The sequence below is a fragment of the Chenopodium album genome, chromosome 23 (assembly GCF_948465745.1).
Source record: "Chenopodium album chromosome 23, dcCheAlbu1.1, whole genome shotgun sequence".
NCBI lineage: Eukaryota > Viridiplantae > Streptophyta > Magnoliopsida > Caryophyllales > Amaranthaceae > Chenopodium > Chenopodium album.
The window spans coordinates 21301260-21325268 of record NC_137856.1 but is presented as its reverse complement, the minus strand read 5'-3'; the positions used below and the strand labels follow the sequence as shown (position 1 = coordinate 21325268).

The window sequence follows — 24009 nt, the reverse complement described above, 5'->3', positions numbered from 1 at the left end:
ATATATATATCAAACAAATACATGACAATTGAATCAAATAAAAACATGCTTTTAACAAAGCTACGATCGTTGTTGCAAATCATACATTCTTTATACCCTCTTTTCACATTGTTGTGATTTACAGTCTTTTTCAACGAGGTGGTCTATCGATCTATTGTAGCCGTGAAAAAAAATTTCACCTTATTCTTCTGGTTGTAATCGGAAGATTAACCTCTTTATCCTGCACAAATCATTACCTATGAAACAACTCTACAACAATCCATCAAATAAAAAAGCAAATCCTCCCTCAAAAAAGAGAAGAAAAACTTTTTCTTTCGAAAGAGAAAAATTCTCCTAAAGAAGAAGAAAAGTCATTTCTTTCGAGAGAGAAGTTCAATTTTTCATAACTAATAAAGTGGCCAGTTATCAAAAAAAATACAAAAATATAATTGATCATGTGGTGAGATTTGCTTGTTAACAAAAATAATGAAAATCAATTAGAATAATTGATTTTAACAAGCCCAACTTTTAGTCATCCCAAAATGGTCTCTAACTTGTTATAAGTAACGGATTAAGGGTGTCATCACCCTTTTTCACCAGTAAGGGCCCTTTCACATTCACTTAATTTCAGTTCAATTCAGCTCCAATCAGTTCAGTTCAGTTCAGCTCTTAATTTTCCTCTCTCATAAAATATTAATTTCAGCTCAATTCAGTTCAGTTCAGTTCAGCTCCAATCAGTTCAGTTTAGTTCAGTTCAGCTCAGTTCAGTAAATGTGAACAGGCCCTAAGCCTACCAAGCTACCCTCAAGTCCAATTGCCTCCCATACACCCTTAACCATTGATCCCTTTATCCACCTTCTAGTCCACAATCAAATCACCTCATTCTGGCTTTTTCTCTCATGATCATAAATCACCCACGACCCTAACTTGTAAAGCTACCATGACCACCACCTTTAATCTCCTTTCTTTCTCTACCACAAGCACCACCTTCTAGATTTTTTTCTTCATGGCCAAGCCGACCCCCAATATGAGATAAGAGTTTGTCTCATTTTTTTTATTACAAAAAACTAACATAATTACAACCATGATATTAGTAACTTGTTAAGCTGATCATTTGAGGTTTAGGACCATTTTGGAAAGAATTTTCCAAAGTTCGATCCATTAGGATAATCAAAAGGTGAGACTGTTTTAAGCGAATGGCCAAAAGTTGAGACCATTTAAATTAATTTTTCCAATTCAATTTTGGTTTTTGTGGAAAATTGATCATGTAGGATTGTAGGAATTATTTAATTGTTAACATGTATATTATCAATTGTTTGTTAATTATACAAGCACAAAATATTTTTATAACTAGGTTGTTTGTTATATGTAATTAAATACATTTTACTTATATTATTACCTGTTGTAGCTAATTAAAAAAAGACTTGCAACTTTTGTAAGTTGAGTACCCAATCTACTACGTAAATATTTTGTCTACTCATCAAACTTTTGCTAGTAACTTGGTGTGAGGTTACAGAATTTTCATGGCCACTATCAATACATATACTAATGGCCAAAAGAACAATCAATTAAGCAATATATGATTTTGATAGCAAGCAATCCTCATAGCATCTAAAAGCTTGTAACTACATAAACGAGAAATTTTCTAAGGAGTATTAAAATTCAAGTGTTTTTGACTGCTTTTTAGCATCTCATACAAAACATTTTCCATATTCTTAATTATCACAGCAAGTAACATCAGGCTATGCGTTTCACTTAAGACCTCCCTTGGGTTGCTTCTTCAACACATAAGTGTTTCAACATTACTTTCATGTAAGATCTCTTTGGGTTCTTTTGCTCAGTGATAAATGTTTCAACTTATAACCAAGCTGAAAGCAAGAACGGAAACCTATTGCTTTTTCTTCTTAGGTCTACGCTTTCTCCGTGGCTTGGGAGCATCAGAATTGGAACTCATGTTGCTACTCTGGCCTGTTTGTGAATTAGAGGATTCTCTGTTATAAGAATTGAAGTTTCGATGGTTTGATGTGTTCCTGGGTGTGATATTCCTCCGTGTTATAGATTTCTGAGGACGAGGTGGTGGCATTAAATATCGAGCCGACTTTTGTTTCTGCATCAACCAAGTACAGCAATTTAGTAAATTAAATTCTCTCAAAGCATATATTTCAAATGGACAAGTACATACCTGATTCCTCTCATCACTGGATAAGCCAGACGCAGCTTTACCAGAATGTCCAGAAGCACTAGAAGCTTGTTCCCTAACAACATCAGACAAGATTTGCAATTAAAATAGGCCAAGGATTTAGACAAATGGAGCCAAAATAGTAATAATCTATTAATATGCTTTCATGAGCTTCAAAAATTTTAATGCTATTACAATCATTCTGCATCCTCAATATAATTAGAAATGAAAACAGAAGCGTCAAGAGGGAGGGGAGGGAGGGGAGAGATGGGCCACCTCGCACTTATATCTGTTAACTCATCATCTGCATCTGCTTCATCACTTGAAGTCCCTGATACAAAGAAATCATCATCACTGAGATCTGCTAGTCCATCATCCTCACTTCCTGTCTCTGCAAACAAACAAACAAACAAAAAAGGGTATAAGTTTGAGTTAACACATTTTTCATACTTCACACGTTAGACAATGCGCTGACTGAGAACCCAAATATTGAAGGAAAGAGGCATCAGACAAGCATACTTGAAATTCAGTGGAACTGTAATTGGACAAGTATGTGTTGAAATCTTAAATGTGCTACTATTACATAATATGCTTAACTACCACTCTAGGTGATTACTATTTACTACAGCAGGATAAGAATCACTCTAACCAAACTTACAGAAAATTAAACTCACTTTTGGAACTCCATTGGAATCTTATTAAGAACCACAAAAAATATAAAAGGGAATTGGATCTAAAAAAAGTTCAAATTTGTCATAACAATAATGTAAAAAAGGGGAGCAAATAGACTACCGAGGGGCAATTAGTTCAGGGATATTGTAATGCAAACAATCATTATTAGCTTTATTGATTTTATAATCATGCTTTTAAAAAAAAATAAATAAATAAAAATAATAAAAAATAAAAAAATAAAAAAAAAATCCATCTTCCACCAGTGTTAAAATAATCCATACAGTGCTCCACCAATTCAAGTCTACACTTACAGTATGGAAGCAAGAAACATGTCCAAGGGCAAGGGAACAAGTAACAACAGCCACTCGTTGGTTCATAAAGTTCTCATTATCGTTTGTCCACATTTCATTTTTACCATAGCTGACATGCGGTTGATTCAAATTCACTTAAAATGTGATACTGAATAGAACATGCTATATAGAACTTTTTCTCCTTCATTTTCCAATAAGCACCATCCATGAAAGCCACTCATGTTAACCAACATAATATGACTTTGTGTTATAGTTAACAAACCAGCTGAGATAAACTTATAGCAAATGACTATGGCATAAATGACTTCCCATGTTCCAAAATCCAAATCTAGGATAACAAATGAGAAGAATTAGCATTGACTTCTTCAGTTAATAGAAAAGGGGGATACCTTCCAAGTCCTTTCCACTGGCTGCAGCAGCAATTATGTTAGCTTTAATCTGCTTCCGCAATCTATTCCTTTTATCTACTATGTCTGAATTTTCATCTCCGGTAAATAATGACACATATTTTTCTGTCTTGGGGAAAAACTGCAACACAATGAAGTAGCTCAATTAGTGAGAAACAAAAGAAAGCATAGACAACTACAAGACTGACATTTCTAGAGATATTCAAAATAGCTAAAATATAATACAACTAAACAGCAAGACAATTTTGTGACTTTTTGTCACATGTAGAATCTATGTTGATATTAAGGTGTGGGCTTTATACCCAGCATGCAAGCCATTACTAAATTAGCAATAGTGCAAAAGCTTAAAATAACATCATACTACCCCCATTTTATATTATTTGCAACGATTTGACATAAAGTAGAGAGGAAAAATGTCTAATCAGTGCAAATAATATGAAACGGAGGTAGCATTAGATTAAATGAATAAGAGCAAGTGTTTTTTGTCCCCACAACAATACATCTTTTCATCGTCAAACATAAATAATGTCTTTCATCTATTCCAATGAACCTTTAAAAGACTATATTCAAGTGTTAAAAAATTATTTTTATAGTACAACAGACAAAATTAAGCAATACCAAAAGCACCTTTTACTCCACTCACAAATAATTAATACCATACATAGGTAAGGAGAAACAGGGTGATATTGTTTTTCCCAGGACATCAGAAACTAACAAGCAATGAGGTGCAAGACAGTTCAGCTGGAATCAAAATATAGTACATAAAATAGGATTCAAAAGAGCATTTTCCTGAGTACAAATTTGAGAGGGGGGGTGGGGGGGGGGGGGGGGGGGAAACAGAGGCATGACTCTCAAGGATAAAAGGTAATTCAAGACGAATCCGTGATTGTTCTTTCTTCACTAGATAGACTAAGGTCACTAGGGAACTTCAGACTTGAGGTACCAAATCTTCACTATAGTTTTATTGGTGTTCATATACAATTGTTCAGGACATGGTAGTGGCTATTTGTGCTACCTAGCCTTCTGAGGTAGTAATTAACCTAAATAAATTCGAAATAGAACCCAAATCACGATATAGTATGAACACCAGAGAATACAAAGTAAAAATGGGATGGATTAGCAAAGCCTGACTTACAAACTCTACTGACCCCTATGTTACTAACTTCAGTTATGTAATCAAAAACCAATTATCTCTGTCAAAAGTTATGGCCAACCTAATGAGTTGAAATGTAAACTTCCATACATTAGCCCAAAATGCAGTCATCCTACACTTATTACAGCTAATTATGACAGTAACGCATACTTCATACACTGCTTACCCGAACGTATTCCAGATCTTCTTTCAACTGAGCTATCTCTTTCTCTTGTACTTGACCGGAAGATGAGCGTAGATTCTTCTCCAAACGCCTCAATCTTCTCTCAATCTTTCTCCTCTCTAAAAACCAAAATTTAACAGCCATAAACGACTAAATTTTGCCTACAAAAGAGAGGAACAAAGATAAATAAAAAAAATAAATAAATACCGAAGAATTTGATCTTCCTATCTCGAAGGAAAACTTTACGCTCTACAGCCAACCGAGTGTGAAGGTCCTGCTGCTTCTTCAGCCCTTCTAGCTTCTTCTCTTGAGCAGCCTTCATTTCGGGTGGAAGATCCTTCAAAATGAGACCAACAAAATAAATTAGATGAAAATATATTTAATCAACAACACCCCTCAATGACTACTGAATGTACATACTTAATACCTATAATTTTAAAAATTATATCCTCCTGTCTTACTGACTTGGATTCTATTTTAAATGATGTTTTTCTCTTAGCTATGCTTTCGATTTTATGTCTTGGTTGCATGTTAAGAGGGATGGGAATTGTATTGTCCATCACCTCTCAATAGTGTAGTGCCTTTGGGTGTAGAACAATTTTGGGAAAACTGTTGTCCTTCTGTAATCTCGCCGTATGTTCTCATGGACAAAATGTCCATTAATACATGGTACTATTACTAGGTTTCATAAAAAATTCCTCCTATTTCCATGAAACTAACCGGACTTCCGAATAATTCTTAATTAAGTCATTAGATCAAAATGCATAAGTTTTCTTCACTCACCAAATGAAGCAAAACTCGATTCCTGAATAATAAATGAACTAAGTAGCTCAATTTCTATACATAAACCGGATAAGCTCGATTTCTATCATCAAACTAAACTCGACTACTGAACAATTATCAATCAGATAGCATTAAGTTTCATTCCCAACAACTTATAGAACTAAATTGACAACCAAATATTTTAAAGTTAGACAAAATGCATAAATCAAAATTGATAGTAATAGCATAATATACATTTCAAACAACAAAACATCAAAAATCACTCAAATTGTAGCCCAAAAAACCAAAAAAAAAAAAAAAAAAAAATGAAATCAAATTACAGAAGAAAGAGAGTGAAGAAAAGAATACCTTGCGGAGCATACGCTCAATGGAACGAATTTGATTTTTAAGAGAAGCGGCCTTGGGTTTCTTGGCAACACCTCCAACAGCCTTGGAACGATGACTGCTGCTGGGCTTCCGTTCGGCAACTCGGCGTTTGCCATAGCCGCCGTGCGGCATTTTGGGATGAAATTGAGATTAGGGTTTCAGAGCAGAGGCTTTCGGAGAAAAAAGTATGGTGAGTTAACTAACACACCGCTCCACCAAATTCATAGACGAATAGTGTCGTATTCAAATTGGAAATATGGCGAGTTTTTTTTTTTTTTTTTTTTTTTGTTTTTTTTTTTGGTTTTAGTCTAGAGCCATAATTGATTTTTAGTTTTTTTGCTGAAATGAAATAATTTTATTGAACTAAACTTACTCTAACTACTAATTAAAAAATAAAAAAAAATTATTGTTATTGTAATTGTATTATTTTTATGGAAAATTTGTTATAAAAAAAAACCTTTTAAATGTCTCATTTTGCAAGAAATAGCCTTATAAAAGGATCTTTATTAAAAAAAAAAAAAAAAAAAACCACCACGATCACTTTTTTTGTTTAATGAAATCTCTCTTCGCTTTTCTGGCATTGACTCGATTTTTCAGGCGTTGACCCCTTGTTATACCTACTTGCAGCCTATTGTTGGGTAATTAAACTTAGGGCAAGCCTCCCCAAATCACTTCAATGAAAAATTAGGGCAAATCTCCCCCAAATCAAATCAATTGAAAGGTAAATTAGGGTTCTTAATCTATTTCTTCCACAATTTTAGTGCTTACTTCACCATTGTAGTACTCAATCCAGCGTTCTTCTCTCTTCTCTAATACTTCTCTTGTGCGTTATTTTCTGTTCTCCACTAGTTGTGTTGTTGTTGCTAATTTTGCAGGTACAATGGTGAAGAATTAAGTGAGTTCAAAGCCCCAATTTTTACACTACTTGCAATAACAATTTGATGAATTATTAACAATTACCTTAGTTTATTGTGGCAACATTAATGGCTTGCACCAAAGGACAGAGAGAGTAACCCAAATTGATGTGATAGCATAGCAAAAAAATCATGGAGGAAGGAGAGAGAGCAGAGCATTCATGGAGGAAGGAGAGAGAATATAGGGGGCATTAAGTTTTGAGGGAAAATAAGAGGGAAATAAAACTAAGGAGTGCAAATATAAAAAGAGTTGGGTGTAAGTAGGGAAAATGAGAGGTCAACGCCTGAAAATTCGAGTCAATGCTGGAAAAGAGGGAAGAGGTTTCTTTTTTTTTTTTTGACATCGAAGAAAGAAAGAAAAAAAGAACTAAGTAATGAAGCGAGTGAAATTGGTTCTGCACTCATTTTCCCTTTGGTGTGCCCTGTGAACTTGGCTTCTGCTAACCTTCCATATTACGCAAATTTCAAAATCCCTTGCTTTCCTTCCAATATCCCGAATTGTCCATAAGATCCCCACCTCCGGGTCCTGGCGCTTTCCCAAAATATTAACTAAGTTAATACAATCCAAGAGAAGAAAAATTTTTGTGTAACCTTTCTCATGAGCCCAAGTGATGGCTTTTAGACAAGCTAGAGCCTCGGCATGAAGGCTCGAGATCGCTTTGCAGTAGTGGCCTCCCCCTTCCTCGGTATTTTCCTCATCTGTTGTCCTTGTCCAACCTAGACCCGCATTGCCCGTCACTTTTTGCCATGATCCATCAAACTCGATTGTAACCCCTTGGTCCCTCACCTGATTGTGCTGAAGCTCATAGTCTACCAAGAGGGAAGAGGTTTCATTAAACAAAAAAAGTGATTGTGGTGGTTTTTTTTAACAAAGATCCTTTTAAAAGGTTTTTTCTTGCAAAATGTGGCATTTAAAAGGTTTTTTGACGAATTTTATTTTTATTGAACTTAAATTATTTTTACTGAATATTATTTTTTAAGGTAAAACAAACATCCTAATGTTAAAATAATAGACCTTTGATGAGCAATCCTTCTTAAGGATCTTCCATTGTGAACGATCATCCACCCTCGCTCTCGAGTCATCTCTAGTTTATTATTAATAAGTTCAATAAAGATTTTTCACAATGTAACCTCGTTCCTTAGCCATCTTCGGTTGTAATAGACTTTTGATAGGCAATCCAACCTGAAGATTAATAGAAAGCTCATGCTTCGTCTTAGAACCCCTTTGCTCGTTGCTTAAGGGAGGTACGAACGAGGTTTAGGAAAGGACGATAGCTTGTCTCCTCTCTTTTTCATGTCTCCTAAACATCCAGGATTTCCAAACCAATCATAAGCCTCGGGCTTTAATTGGCTCAGGCATCGAGGGGGAGACCCTATGGGAACCCTCTTTATATCATCTATGGGGATACACATCTTAGATGGCACGCAGTAATACGTCACCAAAAGGAGGGATTGATCTCATAATTCAAAACGAGACCCATTTTCTAGATGACGAATTTGTGATATGGGAAAGGGTGGTCGTCCACTTAAAGGACAAGATCAACCACGCTCGGGGCAGTTAGACGTCAGCTCGTCTGCGACTTGAAATGATGATGACCTAGTCCCAATATATATAAGTTAGACCGTTTGAGAAATTCTTGGAGAAATTTAAGGCTAAAGTCTGAGGCATGAGGCTGAAGTTTAAGAAGATCGATTAGAGAAAGAAAACACACACAGAAGGTGGTAATGATCGACCTGAAAGTTTTTCTTCGTCAAGTGCAATTACTAGAGGTACTTAATTTCGTTCTTTTGGATTTTTGTTATATCATTGGCTTCATAGCTAAAGGTACTAACGATCTTTTGGGTCGTTGTTATATCACACAAAGGACCTAGATTGAACATAAGAAGAAAAGGCCCAAAGTAGGTTTTTCTCTCTTAAGTGGTCGGCCATAAGGAGGAATTAGAGTGGACTTGGGTTTATATAGGCGTCATTTGAAGTGCGCCTACGTTGAGCATGTGTGAATATGCTTGACACTCTTAGGATGTGGGAATTGACATATACGATAGGGATAACGATTAGGGACAAGGAAAGTAGGGAGCCGCCAACAAGATTCACTGCTACAAATTCCTTGTTTTTTCGACGCTTTATGTTCGACACTGTGCCGAAGCCATCAGCATGAGAATTTTAATCCCGTGTTTGGTCGGCGCTTTTATTTGTCGATATAATATTTCGGCAGGTAACAGCGTCGAGAGTTTCACTTGCCAAGCACATGACCTGATGGGAAGCCCATATAAACTGAAGTTCACAACACCACTTGTCATCCAACCCTAATTCGTTTCGTCCTCCATAATCTCTTCTCCAAAAACCGCAATAGATTCGTAGAATTCGGCTTCGAATTGTAGAAATTTCTCTACTTTTCCATCGGTTTTATTAATTATATTTTCGTTTCATTTCCATCATCTCATTAAAATTTCGTTTCTTTTTCATTGAAATTGAATTGGGATTTTTTTTTTTTTTTTTTTTTTTTTTTTTTTGGAGCAATAGAAGATTCCTCATTGAAGATCACAAATTGAATCAGGTGATTAGTTTAGTTTTGATGTTGATACCATTTTTCGGGTAATTTAAATGTTATTTAGTAAGATTTATCTTAGCATTTGGGCATAATCCATTTCAACAATTTTTTTCTTCAAATTGTGTTTAGGCTTGCAATTCGCCTTGCTCGATGGTTTAAATCTTTGACGACTAATCCCAATTTGCTCAATGTCTACATATTTTAGGTATATGTTGGGTTCTCTAAACTTCTTTGAATTAACTCTTACCATGAGTTCAACATTCTCTTACCTCTCCTCTAATCTCCTTAATGTGTATCTTAATTGAGAAAACAACAATTGCCCACCAACCGTTTGATGAAATGCCTGTAAAAAATATCTTTTCTTGAAACGCTATTGTATCAGGGTATGCTAAAGGGGGGGAAATTGGGAGTGGTTAATTTTGTTATTCGACAAAATCCTAATCGTGATCCGATCTCTTAGGCTGCTATGATTGTGGTTATTATCAAATGGGCTATTATGATTATGGGTCTTTTTTTTTTTATACTACGTAAATTAAAAATTGTATGATCTATTGCAAATCATCTCATATTTCTGCCTTGGGCTTGCAAGCTAATTATGTCTAAAATTTTGTCAGGCTTAATTTAATTGAGCCTGCTTTCTCAGATTTTCATGAGTTAAAATTGATTATTGAACAAAAGCTAATTATTGCATTCTAATATTGTTTGTGATTTTTATATTTTCTTTTTGCAATCTTATTGCCTATGTATCCAGGTCATTATTAGGATAAATGGTGATGAAAGTGATATGTTCGCTGACTTGTTATATACTTCATTTTGATGTACAATTAAAGTAAGATGAAAGAGCTTGTCTCGAAGAATGGGGTAGAACTAGATGAAATTTGTCAGAAGATACAGGATTCTTGCAATAGATGATGGAATAGAACTTATTGAAGCAATATAAATAGGTGACTTGCTATCAGCATTTAAATACTAGTTTATATTGTGTTCTTATTTGTTTTCCAACAATGCTTAATCCTCTTTATTGAGGAGCTTTGGACCCTACTTTTGCCTCGGAACAAATGGAACTAAAAGTTTCTAAGGTCAAAGAAGAGCTATTAGCCGCATTCTATCGTTGGTTGGCTAATTTAACAGGCAGTTTTGAAATAAAGATTTGTTCTGGTTTCTTAAGATTATATGCTTTGTGATTTACAGATTGTGGGTACCAATCCTGAAAAGCAGCAAAAGATGTTTGGAAGACACTTTGATATCGAAGATGAGCTTGTTAGCCATATTTCCAGAAAATCTATTGATGTGCTCAAAGCTAATTACAAGGCGAGTAAATATCTTCATTTGTTACACATTCATCGGTACCAACATGCATGCTGATGCTAACTGAGATCATCTTTTGCAGAAAGATGAGTCTATTCCTAATAAGAATTGGAGATTGCTTGTTAAATTGAAGACTCTATTTAAGATTCAGTAAGCTTCCATTGCTGCTCTTGTACTATTCCAATTTTTGTGTGGATAAGCGAGCCTTACATGGAGCTGAAGTTTCAACTTGAAGTACAAAGTTGGTTGTTGGATACCAACTCAGGTTCTCTTCTTAGCCTGATTCTCTTCCCATTTTAATTAATGGCTGGAGATATGCTCGCTGTTATAGGAGTTTTGTCACCCTTCAACTGTATTGCATGCTGACAATCATTTAATCCTACTACATCGAAAGCTAAAGGGGCTAGATGGGATGCTGGGAACTGATTGACGTCCTTTTTGGCATAAGAAATATATCCCTAGTATAAGAAATTTTGATCTATTATTTTATTTAGATTCTCTTGTTGATGTATTGATCGATGCATATGCTGAAATGTGTTGCAGGGTCAAAATTAAAGATTATGTAGACATGCATGTATGAATACTGAGAAACGGCAAAAAAGGGCTGCTGCAATATTTCAAGGATGAAAGAATGATATATTTAAGCTATTTAAAGATTTCAATTGGTGATTTCGAATTTGTTCCACTACAACTAGTCATGAATAAAGCATAAGTTGGAATTGTACTTGTTGTAATAGAAAACCCATTACTATGAGATATTGACATATGTTATAATATATTTATATGTAATAAAAAAATTTGGTATAAATTTGTTGTACATGTATATTTTTTTTTTGTAATATTAGTATATTAGAAATAATTATTAGTGAATGAAATATTTTATTTTGGTATTTTAGGTATTTTTTTTTAAAAAAAAAATTGAACAAGAAAAAGCGTCCCCAAATTAGAAAATATGGACAGGATAAAGCGTTGACAAAATGTTAAATAGGAAATGTATGAAAATTTGGACATAGAAAAACGTCACCAATTTTAAGATTCTTGACGAGAAAAAGCGTCGCCAAAGTTAAGAAAGTGCGCCAACTGTGGAAAATTGCGACGTTTCGTATAAAGATTTGGACACAATAAAGAGTCAAGATTCGCGACGCTTTTTTGGTGTCTAACAAAATTTTCGACTCATGTTTTTTCGATGCTTTTTAGAAGCGTCGAAAAAGTTTTTTGCAACGCTTTTATGTGTCGAAAAAAGGATAAAAAGCGTCTAAAAAGCACGCTTATGTAGTAGTGATTTTAAGGAGCTTGTAAACCGTTCATGGATCATTATAGGGCAACCACAAAAAGGGACAACGATATGCAACAACATATGACCCGTGAAGGTTATACCCCATTCATAATCCATGAGATTCTAACTCCATATGGTTCGGAACCACGAAAAAGGATCGGGGATGATGGTACGAAGTGAGACATGGAGTCACATTCGCCCGTATTGGCCTCTACTTGATTCTTATTATGAAAAGTATTCATGCGATCTTATAGGCATGCAAACAAAGATTCAATTTGCTCCGAACTATTATTATACTAAATTTGTTGAATATTAATGCAACATATAATTCTATAATATTGTGATCAATTGATTAAACAACAAGATTAAAAAGGAACCTAAACCCGTTGTCCAAATTATCTTATTAAGCGTGATGATCAATTAAATATTCCCTTTAAACATGCAATATGATGATCATAAATAATAATAGAATGAATAATAATATTGGAACCAATTTAACAATAATAGCATTAGTCAAATCAAATTAAAAATAAACGTAATCATGATACTAGCAATAAAAATAATAATAAAAGTAATTAAGTGATTAAATACTCACTTTCCGCGTTTTCTTGAATTGCTACATCATGAATAAATTGTTAGTAACTTCAATAAATAATAAATGAAATTGAAATAATTAAATTGATTTAAATAAAAAGTAAAGTTGATTTGGTCCAAACCCTCAGTTAATTATACTTTTCACGCCTTGGTTTAAGGACGGAACCTCGAGTCAAGTATGGATTCCTTGGAGTGCTTAAGGGAAGTATTATGGAAGAATATGGTGGCTAGGGTTTAGGCTAGAGCAAGAGAGAGAGAAGAGCGAATTATTTGATGTATAAGAGAGGAAGAGAGAATGATTTGGTGGTGATCAAGCTTGTTGATGATTGAAAAAGGGGTGATATGACCTCTATTTTTAAAGAAAAAAGAAGGGTCGAAGAATCAAGATAAGATCCGAATTCAACTCAGAATAAAACCCTTAAGATAGGCAGCAAACTTTGCGGTTTTTGTTTTTATCATATATTTTGATCTAGAAATTGGAAAAAGATATAATATGTAGTTGGAAAGATCTTGAAGTCTTATTTCTACTCCAATTACAATCAGATTAAAATATTTTGTCGAATAAAAGATATGGCCGAAATAGTGAGACGGTGTCAGTTTTGGATAGAGTTTGATATTTCATTCATAACTTTTTCGTTATAGCTCAGAATTAATTTTATAATATATCTTTGGAAAGATAATTTCAAAGGATATCCAACCATCTAATATTTGGATAAAACTATGACTCTATGAGGCACAAAAATCATATATGTCTATCTTTGAACGTCTATCAATTCAAATAGAATTAGGACTTTCAAAATGAAGGAGTTTTATTCAATTTCAAACTCTTTAATCTTATCTTTTCAAAAAAGATAATTAAGATATTTTAGAAACTTATAAAAACTTCTAATTAATCCTAGCTTATTGGTTTAGTTTAAGTATGTAATCCTTTGGACCCTCCACATGATCATTGGGTTGTAGGTAATTTAAGGTGGGCTTAGGTTCGGTTTGGACTCAATTTAGTATTTTGGTCTTAACTTATTCCTTATAACTCGGATTTGGGCTTATAATATATCGTTGGAAAGATGTTTTCAAGCCCCATCCAACTACTCAAAAATTGGACCCATATTATGGACTAAAATAAACTTCTCTAAATGTTTTTATAAAAAGGACACGAAATGAATGATTTTAAAGGACACGAAATGAACTTTTTTGGGTTTAAAGGCACAAAAAGAGGAAAATAAGTTATGATTTGGGGAAATGGGCGAGGAATCGGGTCATTTTAAGAAATGTATTGGGATTGAATATGGATTTAAGCACTCCAATATTAAATACTGAACCCGACCAATAATGGCGATGAAAGGTTGTTCATCAGTGGGTTTGGTTTTGGGGAGACATTTTTAGGTGTCTACAGATTCCTACTTGGTCTAGGTATAATGAGATTATAAATAGACTAAGTTCCTAGGGTATGATATAGAAGTTGATGTGATCAACAAACCCGAGTTAGCAAAGATAAAGCCCAAACGTCTCTCTCTCCCTCACTCTCGTCCGTCCTCTCTTCTTGTGCCGGTGGTTTGTGCACAATGGTGGTGGTTCATGACGGTTGTCGGTTGTCCGCAAAGGTGGTGATCATGGTGTTTTCCTCGGTCATCCGACCAATTTAGCATTGGTGGAAGTTTAATCGAATCTCGTAGGCTAAGTAGAGGAGCAACGCTTGGGACTCTATTCTCTCCCTAATTTGTAGTCAGATCGATTGCAACGTAGAAATCACGCTTCAAAGGTATTATGTGATTCTTATATATGTGTTATGCATGTGATCCTTTTTTAGGTGCGTATGAATATGATTCATAAAATTCCGCTTAGAGTACCTAATTCCTACACGACCAACCAAAGGAGATCATTAAGCCTCTCAAAATGAGTTCTTGGAGAAAAAGGACGCCTGTTTAGGGGATTTTTACCCTAGATACTTGGACCAATGAGGGGCTGCCACGTGTCAAGGGCTGGCAGGTCACCTCTGACCTATCCCCAGCTGACACGCGGCCTCCCCAGATACATTCTCAAAATGGCGGCTTTTAGAGGCCCAATTCCCCAAATGCATTGATTGCGGCGCAGCCCACCTGCCCTAGGTCAGATGACCTAGGGGAGGGCACTTTTCCCCATGACCCTATAAATAGGGAGATATTCCCCCATTTTGGGGGCATTCACAATCATTTATTACATCCTACTTTCTCTCTCATCAGAGAACTTCTGAGCTTGGAATCCAAGCAGATCCCCACCTTAAATTCCGCACTTTTTACTCTCCTTCAAGTTACTAACTTGAGCGTTGGAGGCGGAGCACCACCCAACCGGTGTCTTCGTTGATTTTGCAGGTACAGAAGCCAGCAGGACCAGCCTTTGAGTTGTAACTCTCCCGAGGGACAAAAACACCCAAAACATTTGGCGCCGTCTGTGGGGAGAGTACCTCAAGATGGTTCAAAATTCTGTACCAGTTTTCAATTCTACCTCTCTACGTCTGGGTACTCAGACGGGTAACCCGGAAGACTTGCAACCGGTTATTCAGGCGGAAGGATTTGAAATCCCCCAGCCTCCACCTCAGCCAGAGGTATTCACTGAGGAGGAGGATGAAGAAGAAGACAATGATGTGGAGACCTACATATCTAAAGATGGTTCTCTCATCTCTAAATCCATCCGTTCTAGAGACCAGCTGGAACGAAATCTGGATCAGGCGGGCCCAAGCAGCCGGCCCACTGGGAGGTCAGACGGGGAAACCCGGAAGACCAGAGGAGAAGCTCCAGTCACCCGGAACGAGCTCATGAAATTCATGAACTCCTTCAAGGGTGAAATCAAGGAAATGATCAACAACAAGGTAGGCTCTTCCAAGAGTCAGCCGGCTAAAAAGACTCCCAATGATGGGAAGAAGAAGAAGCCGGTCAAGGACAGGCAGCCAACTCCTCATCCAAAGGAGAAGGCAGCCGCAAAACTTGACTGGTCTAAGATTCTGATGCCCCGGCGACCCCAGCCGGAGGCCAAAAAGACGTCTACCTTCGATGCTAGAGAAGTCATCAATCGAAGGAGGCAGCAGCAGTCTGAGTCAACTTCTACCTCAAGCTTTCCAGACAGCTTCAAGGAAGCTTCTGCAAGGAACTCTATGTCCTTGCATGAGAGTCGGACAGGCGGTAAATTCGTCAACACCGAACCTCAGCTGATGATAGGGTCTATGCCATACGCACCCCAGGCGCAGTATGGGCAATATGGCCTCCAGTTCATGCAGCCACCCCCATTCGGAGGTCAGGCGACATATACTAATGTCCAGCCACTAGACTGGCAGCTCCGGCTGATGAGGCTAGGCGAACAGCCGTCTGCCTTTGCAGCCAATATAACCGAGGTGGCTCAGCTGGCCAAGGTTAAAAACATTTTGGTTGGTGCTTATGATGGCACCACGAACCCTGAAGATCACCTGATGGCATACACCAACCTAATGTGTTTACAAGGTTGGGACGATGCCACCTGGTGCCGTTGCTTTCCGGCTACATTGAAGGGCATTGCCCAGCAATGGTTTGGCAACTTGCCAGCCGGATCTGTTGACTGCTTCAAGAAGCTAGCCTTCTTGTTTGCCACCAACTTCTCAATGAACATCCCTGCTAAGAAAACAAGTTTAGACTTGAGCACCATTAAGCAGGGAGAGAGAGAAGGGCTACGCTCATATGTCAGGCGGTTCAACCTGGTCAGAATTCAGATCCAGGGGCTGTCTGACGAGGTAGCATTTACAGACTTTTTCAAGGGTCTGAGAGACGGGTCGACTTTTAAGTTCGACCTTGTCAGAAAGGGGCATTTACGCTACAGGCGGCCCCGAGGGAGGCGGAAAGCTATATACAAGCAACCGACCTCTGTACGCCTGGTAGCCAGTCAGACTCCAAGAAGTCTGACAAACAAAAAGAGAGCCGGTCTGCTCAGCCAGCAAAGAAAAAGGAAGAGAGCAAGAAAAGAAAAGAAGTCTGGGCGGTCAGTGACTCTAAGCAGTCGTCCCAGAAGAAGAAGAAAGAGTTTAAACCGTACGTCCCCCGGTACGAGTTTAACAAAGATTGTAACTCCATCCTCATGGAGGTAAAGGACCGGCTGTCCATTGAGAAGCCGAATCCAATGAAGAGTTCCGTCCAGTCTCGGAACAAGAACAAATATTGCCAATTCCATGAGGAGGTTGGCCATGACACCAACGACTGCTTCAGTTTACAGCGGACGATAGACCGTCTGGCTGACAAAGGGCATCTGAAGTCCTATATTTCTAAGTCCCCAGCCGGGGCAAAGAAGAAGAACAAGGGTCAGTCCTCTAAGGCTACCCCCCAGCCTGCTAGTAGTTCGGAAACCGACAGGGATCCGGTCTTCACCATAGCAGGCGGATTTTCTTGTGGTGGCCCTACCATCCGGGGCACCAAAAGCCATCTTCGAAAAATGGATAAGGATGATGAGGAGCAGGCGTCTGCCAGCTCCACTTTTCCGGATGTCCTCATTACTGAGAAGGACCGGGGCATCGTCCGCCGCCCGCATGACGACCCGGTTGTTATTGAATGCAAGGTCGCCAACCAGTTAGTTGGGCGCATCCTTATCGACACCGGCAGCTCGTCAGACATCATCAGCCTCCGGTGCTTGCAGAAGCTGAAATACAACTCCAGCAGCATGCATCCGGTCACCCACCCCTTGGTTGGTTTTGGGGGTGGGATGGTCTATCCAGCCGGTAGAATTGACCTACCCATCCGGCTGGGTGAGAAGGGCCAGGGACGACATATTGTCGTCAGATTCTTGGTCGTTGAGGAGTTGACTGCCTACAACATCATTCTTGGGAGGCCAACCCTCAACGAAGCCAAGGCTGTAATCATCCCTTCTCTCATGCTCATCAAGTATGAGAGGGATGATGGTTCTGTTGGTTCCCTGAACGGGGATCAGAAGACGGCCAGGGAGTGTTACCTCTCAGCCGTCAAGGATACTGTGGCCGCAGACGGCCAAGGGAAGGAACCAATAGACCTTGACAACGTCAAGGATGCTCCTTCACCTCCACCAGCAGCCGGAAAAAAGAGAAAAGCTGCAGAGCTGGCGGTGGTGAAGAAGGAAAGGAAATAGAAATCACTGACCGGTGAACGGTCAGAGGAGCTCCGTCCCCAACCGGCTGGTGAAAGTATTGATCTTGTTCTGGATGACAGCCGTCCAGAGCGAATTGTTAAGGTTGGGACGGTTGCTAATGCTGTTCTGGGTGCAGACTTGCACCTTCTGTTGAAAGAGTTCAAAGATGTGTTTGCCTTTGAAGTGGAAGAGATGCCGGGCATCAGCCCGGATCTCGCTGTCCACAAACTTGCCGTGGATCCAAAAATGAAGCCCATCCGGCAAAAGAAGAGAAACCACGGTGAGGAAAGAAGTCAGGCGGCAGCCGCCGAAGTAAAAAAAGCTGTTGGATGCCAGGTTCATTCGGCCTTGTAATTTCCCCGACTGGGTGGCAAACGTTGTGCTTGTAAAGAAGCCGAATGGTACCTGGCGGATGTGTGTAGATTACACAGATCTCAACAAAGCATGCCCAAAGGATAGTTATCCACTTCCAAAAATTGACAGCTTGGTCGATTCAACAGCCAGCCATGCCTTGATGAGTTTTATGGATGCCTATTCCGGCTTCCATCAGATACCTCTGTGGAAAAAAGATCAAGAAAAGACGGCCTTCGTCACTGATCAGGGGTTATTCTGTTATACTGTGATGCCGTTTGGCTTGAAGAATGCGCCGGCTACGTTCCAACGGATGATTAATACAGTCTTCATTAATCAAATTGGGAGGAATGTAGAGGCGTATATTGATGACATGATAGTCAAATCCAAGCAGCAGGCGGATCATCTTGCTGATCTCCGAGAAACCTTCACCACACTCATGCGGCATAAGGTTATGTTAAATCCTAAGAAATGCGTCTTTGGTGTTGAGTCTGGGAAGTTTCTCGGATTCCTGATTGATCAAAGGGGGATAGAGGCTAACCTTGAGAAGATACAGGCGGTAATTGACATGAAGTCACCCCGCACTGTCAAGGAAGTTCAGAGACTCACCGGTTGCCTGGCCGCCTTGGGGAGGTTCCTCAGCTGGTCAGGTGACAAATGCCTTTACTTCTTCCAAGCAATCAGGAAGAAGACTAGATTTGAGTGGGGGGATGATGCTAAGGCGGCATTCCAAAAATTGAAAGAACACTTGCACTCTTTGCCAAGGCTTGTTAGTCCTTTGCCAAGAGAGAAGTTGTACATGTACCTAGCCGTCTCAAACCATGCTCTCAGTGCCGTTCTCCTTGCTGAACGAGACGGTACGCAGCTCCCGGTATATTTCATTAGCCATGTGTTAAAAAATGCTGAACTTCGGTACCCCATGGTGGAAAAATTTGGTCTTGCTCTATATATGGCCTTCAAAAAGCTGAAGCCATACTTTCTGGCACATCCGGTGGTAATCTACACCGATCAGCCCCTCAAGCGGCCAATGTCCACTCTGGAGTCATCCGGCAGAATGTTAAAATGGGCTATTGAAATGCAAAGTCTTGAAATCTCCTACGAACCAAGGAAAGCAGTGAAAGGTCAGGCGTTTGCCGACTTCATTGTTGAAATGACCCGTCCGGTTCTCCCGGATAATGTTGATCAGGTTTGGAAGGTGTATGTAGATGGGAGCTCTACAAAGAACGGCTGTGGTGCAGGCATTGTTTGTGAATCTCCAGAAGAAGATAGATATGAGTATGCACTACGGTTCAAGTTTCAGGCCTCGAATAACGAGGCGGAGTATGAAGCCCTGCTAGCCGGAATCCGCATGTGTAAGGCAGCAGGGGCAACAAAGATTGACGCCCATTCTGATTCTCAGTTGGTTGTTAGCCAGTATGAGGGCACTTATGAAGCGACCCATCCGGCAATGATCAAATATCTTCAGGCTGTCAAAGATGAGGCCGGGACCCTTGAGGAATTCAGATTGAATCAAGTGCCCCGGTCAGATAACCACCCGGCGGATGCACTGTCAAAATTGGCATCATCCGCCTGCCATGATACGCCTCGGTCAGTCTTTTGGGAAGTTCTTGAAAAAAGAAGTATTTATGAAGAGCCCATTGGAATTCTGGATCGAAGTTCTACTTGGATGGATGGCATCCGGGCGTATCTTGCAGACGGCACGCTCCCTGATTCACCTCAGGAAGCAGCCGTCATGAAAAAGAGAGCAGCAAACTTCGAGTTGAGGAACGGAGAACTCTTCAAGGCTGGTTTTCTCAAGCCCTTGTTGAAATGTGTTACCCCAGAAAAGGGGAAAGAGGTACTCGAAGAGCTGCATGCGGGATTTTGCGTCTCCCACATAGGTGGCAAGTCCCTAGCCGTCAGAGCCAGGCGGCATTATTTTTGGCCTACCCTTGAGGCAGACGCCAAGGAATTTGTAAAGAAATGCGATAAATGCCAGAGGTTTGGCAAGCTAATACATCGCCCGGCTACTGATCTGACGGCCATCCACAACCCAGTCCCGTTTGCTAAGTGGGGCATGGACATATTAGGTCCTTATATGCCTGCTCCAGGCGGAAAGCGCTATATTTTGGTGGCTGTGGATTATTTCACCAAGTGGGTGGAGGCGGAGGCAGTTAAGAATATCAAGACAAAGGATGTCATCTCTTTCATATGGAAGAATATTATCACCCGGTTTGGGGTACCTATGTCTATGGTATTTGACAATGGCCCTCAGTTTGAGACGCCTCAGCTCAAGACTTGGTTAGGAGATCAGGGCATCTCAAGTTACTTTGCCTCAGTCGGCCGTCCTCAAGCAAATGGTCAGGTTGAGGCATTCAACAAACTCATCTCATACGACATCAAAAAGAAAATTGAAAGAGCCGGTGGTCTATGGGCTGAAGAGTTAATTCATGTCTTATGGGCCATCCGAACAACTGCCAAGGGGTCAACCAGGGAAACCCCGTTTCTCATGGTATACGGGGCTGAAGCCGTTTTACCCATTGAACACTATGAGCCTACGCTCAGAGTGATGCTCTATGATGAGGAGGCAAATTGGGAGGCCATGCGGCTGGCATTGGACTCCCTCCCGGAACGCAGGGGCAATGCTGCCCTGCGACATGAGATATACCGTCTGAGAATGACGCGAGCCTACAACAAAAGAGTGCACAAACGTCCTTTGAAAGTGGACGATTTTGTGTTACGGAAAATGGAGGCAACCGGTAGGGCCAATGAGCTTGGAAAGCTAACTCATAATTGGGAAGGCCCCTACCGGATCTATGAAGAAGTTAGGGATGGCACATACCGCCTGGAAACCCCAGACGGTAGACGCCTGCCTAGAACTTGGAATGTAGACAACTTAAAAAAGTACTAATTCTGAGTATTGTAAAGTTTTTTGTAACAAGAAGTATTAATGAGAAATGCTCTTGTTTCATTTATTATCTTTTTATTTCCGTCTGGGTTTACCCATACTAATGTTGAAAAGTTCAGTAGCAAATTTAATATGTGAATAACTTGAGGTCAATGGCCAGATAAAAACTAAGTTTGATACTTAGTATATGAAATCAAAAGTTCGTAGTGACAAGAGGCTAACAGCCGTATTCTTAAGCTAAGCACAAAACCGTTTAGTAGCTATCAGTCGGTCCACAACTAGACCTGAGGCCAAGGGCCATATGGTTGTCCATTTTCTCAAATTCGTCTAATCCAATATGGCTATAGGCGTCCGGCGACACCCCTCCGGGTGCAATCGTCGCAGAGAACAGCCACCTTGCTTGTTCTATAAGCTCGTGCAGGCGGCAAAGATTGAGTGGCTAAAACAGTCAACTCATAGCTGTCTGCCCATTTTATTTCTCCCAAGTAATTTTTGGTTGTGAATTCTCCGGCTGCCTACAAGTATCAGCCGGAGTACCATTGTGAGTTTTTTACTTGGGGAAATTTTCTTCAAGTTGCGCACTTTTAAGGCAAACCCTTTTTTGCGTAATGGCTATAAAGAATACCCAGACGGTTTGATACCGACTGGGGCAGAGGTTGTATGCCTGTTATTTGACCGGCTGTGTACTTGGTTTGGGGCAATCACCATTGTGATTGATTGCCTTACAAACATCTCATACTCTTTTAAGTATGAGAAGTTTCCAAGGCAATCAATCCTCTTTTTATAGGATTAAACCAACCACACAGCCGTCCAGGGGCAAGGACAGCCGGATATGTACCTGCCGCATGCTTCTTATAAGATAGGCAAAATCACAAGTATATATGCAAAAGTGAAAAAATTGCAAAATTGAAAAATTGTGCAAGTATAAGAAAAACCGACTGAGTCGGTATACTTCATAAATAGAAAATTGGCTCAAAAGGCCAAAATAATTGTTACCCGGAAACACATCCGGTAAGGAAATCATTATTACCCGACCCCATGGTCGGTAAAGGATACATCAGTTACTCGGCACACAGGCCGGAAATGCAAAAGAAAATTAAAAAGAAAGTTGATTGATTGGCATACTGCCGCTGAGTCCAAGAGTCTGATCACTCTTGGGGAGTTTGCTGTTCTGGCTGCTGGAGTTCCGGCTGGTCCTGCGCCGGGGGAAGGTCTGCTTCAGCATTCGCAGCCTCTTCAGGCTGGTTTTCTTGGACCTGACCTTCTGCCTGCTCCCCCGCCTGCTCGTCTTCCTCATCGGAGACATCATATCCTTGCTCATCAGCCCAGATCTTGAAGCGAGGCGGTGCTTCCTCTCCCAGAATTTGAGCATCATACACAACTGTGGCGTAATCGTACCTCAACTTGTAGTATTCAAAGTCCACTTCTGGGTTGAGGAGTTTCCAGGCTAACCTCAGGCGGGCTTCAGTATCTCTCTCATTCTCCTGGACCAGCCGGGCTTGCTCCTTGGCAATCTCCTTGGCAATCTCTTCCTGGTGCTGAGTCTTCAGGTTGGCCAGCGCCACCACCAACCGGGAATTATCAGCCCGGAGTTGGGTATTTTCTGTATCAGCACCCTCCAACGCCTTGAGGCTAGATTCAGCAGCCTTCAGTTTTTGCTCAAGGTCGTTGGCCCGGTTGTTCGCAGCCTCGTTAGTAGTCGTCAGAGTCTGAACCAGCTCCTCCTGTTTCAACTCCACTGCTTTAATTGAAAGTTCAGACATATAATATGCATGTTCAGCAGAGTTGAGATTTTCAATTGCCCTTCTTTTGGCGTCATTTACCTCTTCCTGCTTCCGCCTGAAGGGCACTCGGAGCCCGTCTACTCTCAACATAACCTGAGTAAGCCAGCCGGGAAAGTTAGTACTCAACATAATGAAACGAAAATATAAGCCTAAGAGTTAAGGCAGTTTACCTCCGCCAGTTGGCCCATTATCCGGTCAAAGTCCACTACCTGCAAATAAGGTACTGAGCCTTTTTCTGTCCGGGTGAGGGTCCTCACCATCCGTTTGGCAAAAGCCGGGAAGTCAGGTGCCCCGGAGGTAGCATCTGCACCAAAAGAAGTACTTGGTGAGAGGGAAGCAGCATATGCAGCATTCATCCGTCCCCAGCTACTCACTGAGCCACCGGATGGGTCTACCTTAGTCTTGACCCTCATAAAGTCAAGTGGGTAAGGGATTTCAATGGTAGCCTTACCTTGAGTTCTGGGCTGTGGAGTTGAACCCTCCCCAGCCGCTGCAGTGCCGGCTGCAGCATCGAGTGGCACGCCACTCTTCGATGCCTCCTCTGAGGCATCCGGCATTTTATCCTCCGTCTTTTTTGAGCTCTCGCTCAAAGCTTGCACTTTGGAGGGGGATTTGCCACTAGTCGTGGGACGATCTGGTTTGGCAGCGGAGGTTGTCTGGGAAGGGGTCCGTCTGGGGACCTTGGCAGCCGGAGTCTTGAGCTCCTCTCCAGTTCTTTTTACATGTTTGGAGAAGGAGCGAGGAATGACTTTGTTGGTGCCCTGCAGCAAGGAAAGCAAAATGTTAGTAGCCGGCAAAGTACTTAAGCAAATTTATTAAAATAAGCATTGGGACAGGCGGTCTTACCCCGCCTTTCTTTGCATCCTTGGCCTCCAAGGAAGCTGTTTTAGCCATCAGCTGCTCCTTGCGCAGCTGGGCAGCAGGCTTAGCCGGAGTCTTTGCCGGGTCCACCATCCTTTTAGCTTCGGCTGCAAGGTCAGACGGAATATCAGTCAAAGAAAAACATAAAAGAAAAATTATTATTGAAAGCAAGGCAAAGTTCTTCAAGTATAGGGATCTACCCTGGGGAAACATTGTGCTAAGCCCACAGGCGGATAGGAATCTCTCATCCTTGAAAAAATCCGGATGGGGGATCCAGTTCTTAGGGACAATGATCTCAGTCCCGTCGTCCATGTGTGCAGTGGTGGTTTCAAAGAAACCAGGATCCATGATCTGCCGGCGAGCTCACGCAGAAAA

At 40.2% G+C, this 24009-nt stretch overlaps 1 protein-coding gene and 1 long non-coding RNA gene across 2 annotated transcripts; one reads left to right on the top strand and one right to left on the bottom strand.

Annotated features, from left to right (window-relative positions):
• Window positions 1-1547: 1547 nt before the first annotated feature.
• On the bottom strand, window positions 1548-6220 carry LOC145608376 (uncharacterized). Its single transcript, XM_081663984.1, has 7 exons — window positions 5996-6220; window positions 5072-5201; window positions 4868-4983; window positions 3531-3669; window positions 2435-2549; window positions 2162-2234; window positions 1548-2086 (listed from the first exon to the last, which is right to left on the bottom strand). The coding sequence occupies exons 1-7, from the start codon at window positions 6143-6145 to the stop codon at window positions 1868-1870; spliced, it is 942 nt and encodes a 313-aa protein (XP_081520110.1). The 5' UTR covers window positions 6146-6220; the 3' UTR covers window positions 1548-1867.
• Window positions 6221-9080: 2860 nt separating this feature from the next.
• LOC145609213 (uncharacterized) lies at window positions 9081-11646 on the top strand. The gene is made up of 6 exons (XR_014105987.1): window positions 9081-9485; window positions 9609-9684; window positions 10231-10423; window positions 10671-10790; window positions 10870-11052; window positions 11331-11646. It is a non-coding gene; the product is annotated as an uncharacterized LOC145609213 (long non-coding RNA).
• The last annotated feature ends 12363 nt before the right edge of the window (window positions 11647-24009 follow it).

What these genes read in the sequence shown, in the direction of transcription:
- LOC145608376 (XM_081663984.1), bottom strand. Translation starts at nt 6,145, where the DNA reads ATGCCGCACGGCGGCTATGGCAAACGCCGAGTTGCCGAACGGAAGCCC. An exon ending in TTAACAGATATAAGTGCGAG is followed by an intron (nt 2,235 to 2,434) that starts GTGGCCCATCTC and finishes TGATGTTGTTAG; the next exon opens with GGAACAAGCTTCTAGTGCTT. An exon ending in CCAGTGATGAGAGGAATCAG is followed by an intron (nt 2,087 to 2,161) that starts GTATGTACTTGT and finishes TGGTTGATGCAG; the next exon opens with AAACAAAAGTCGGCTCGATA.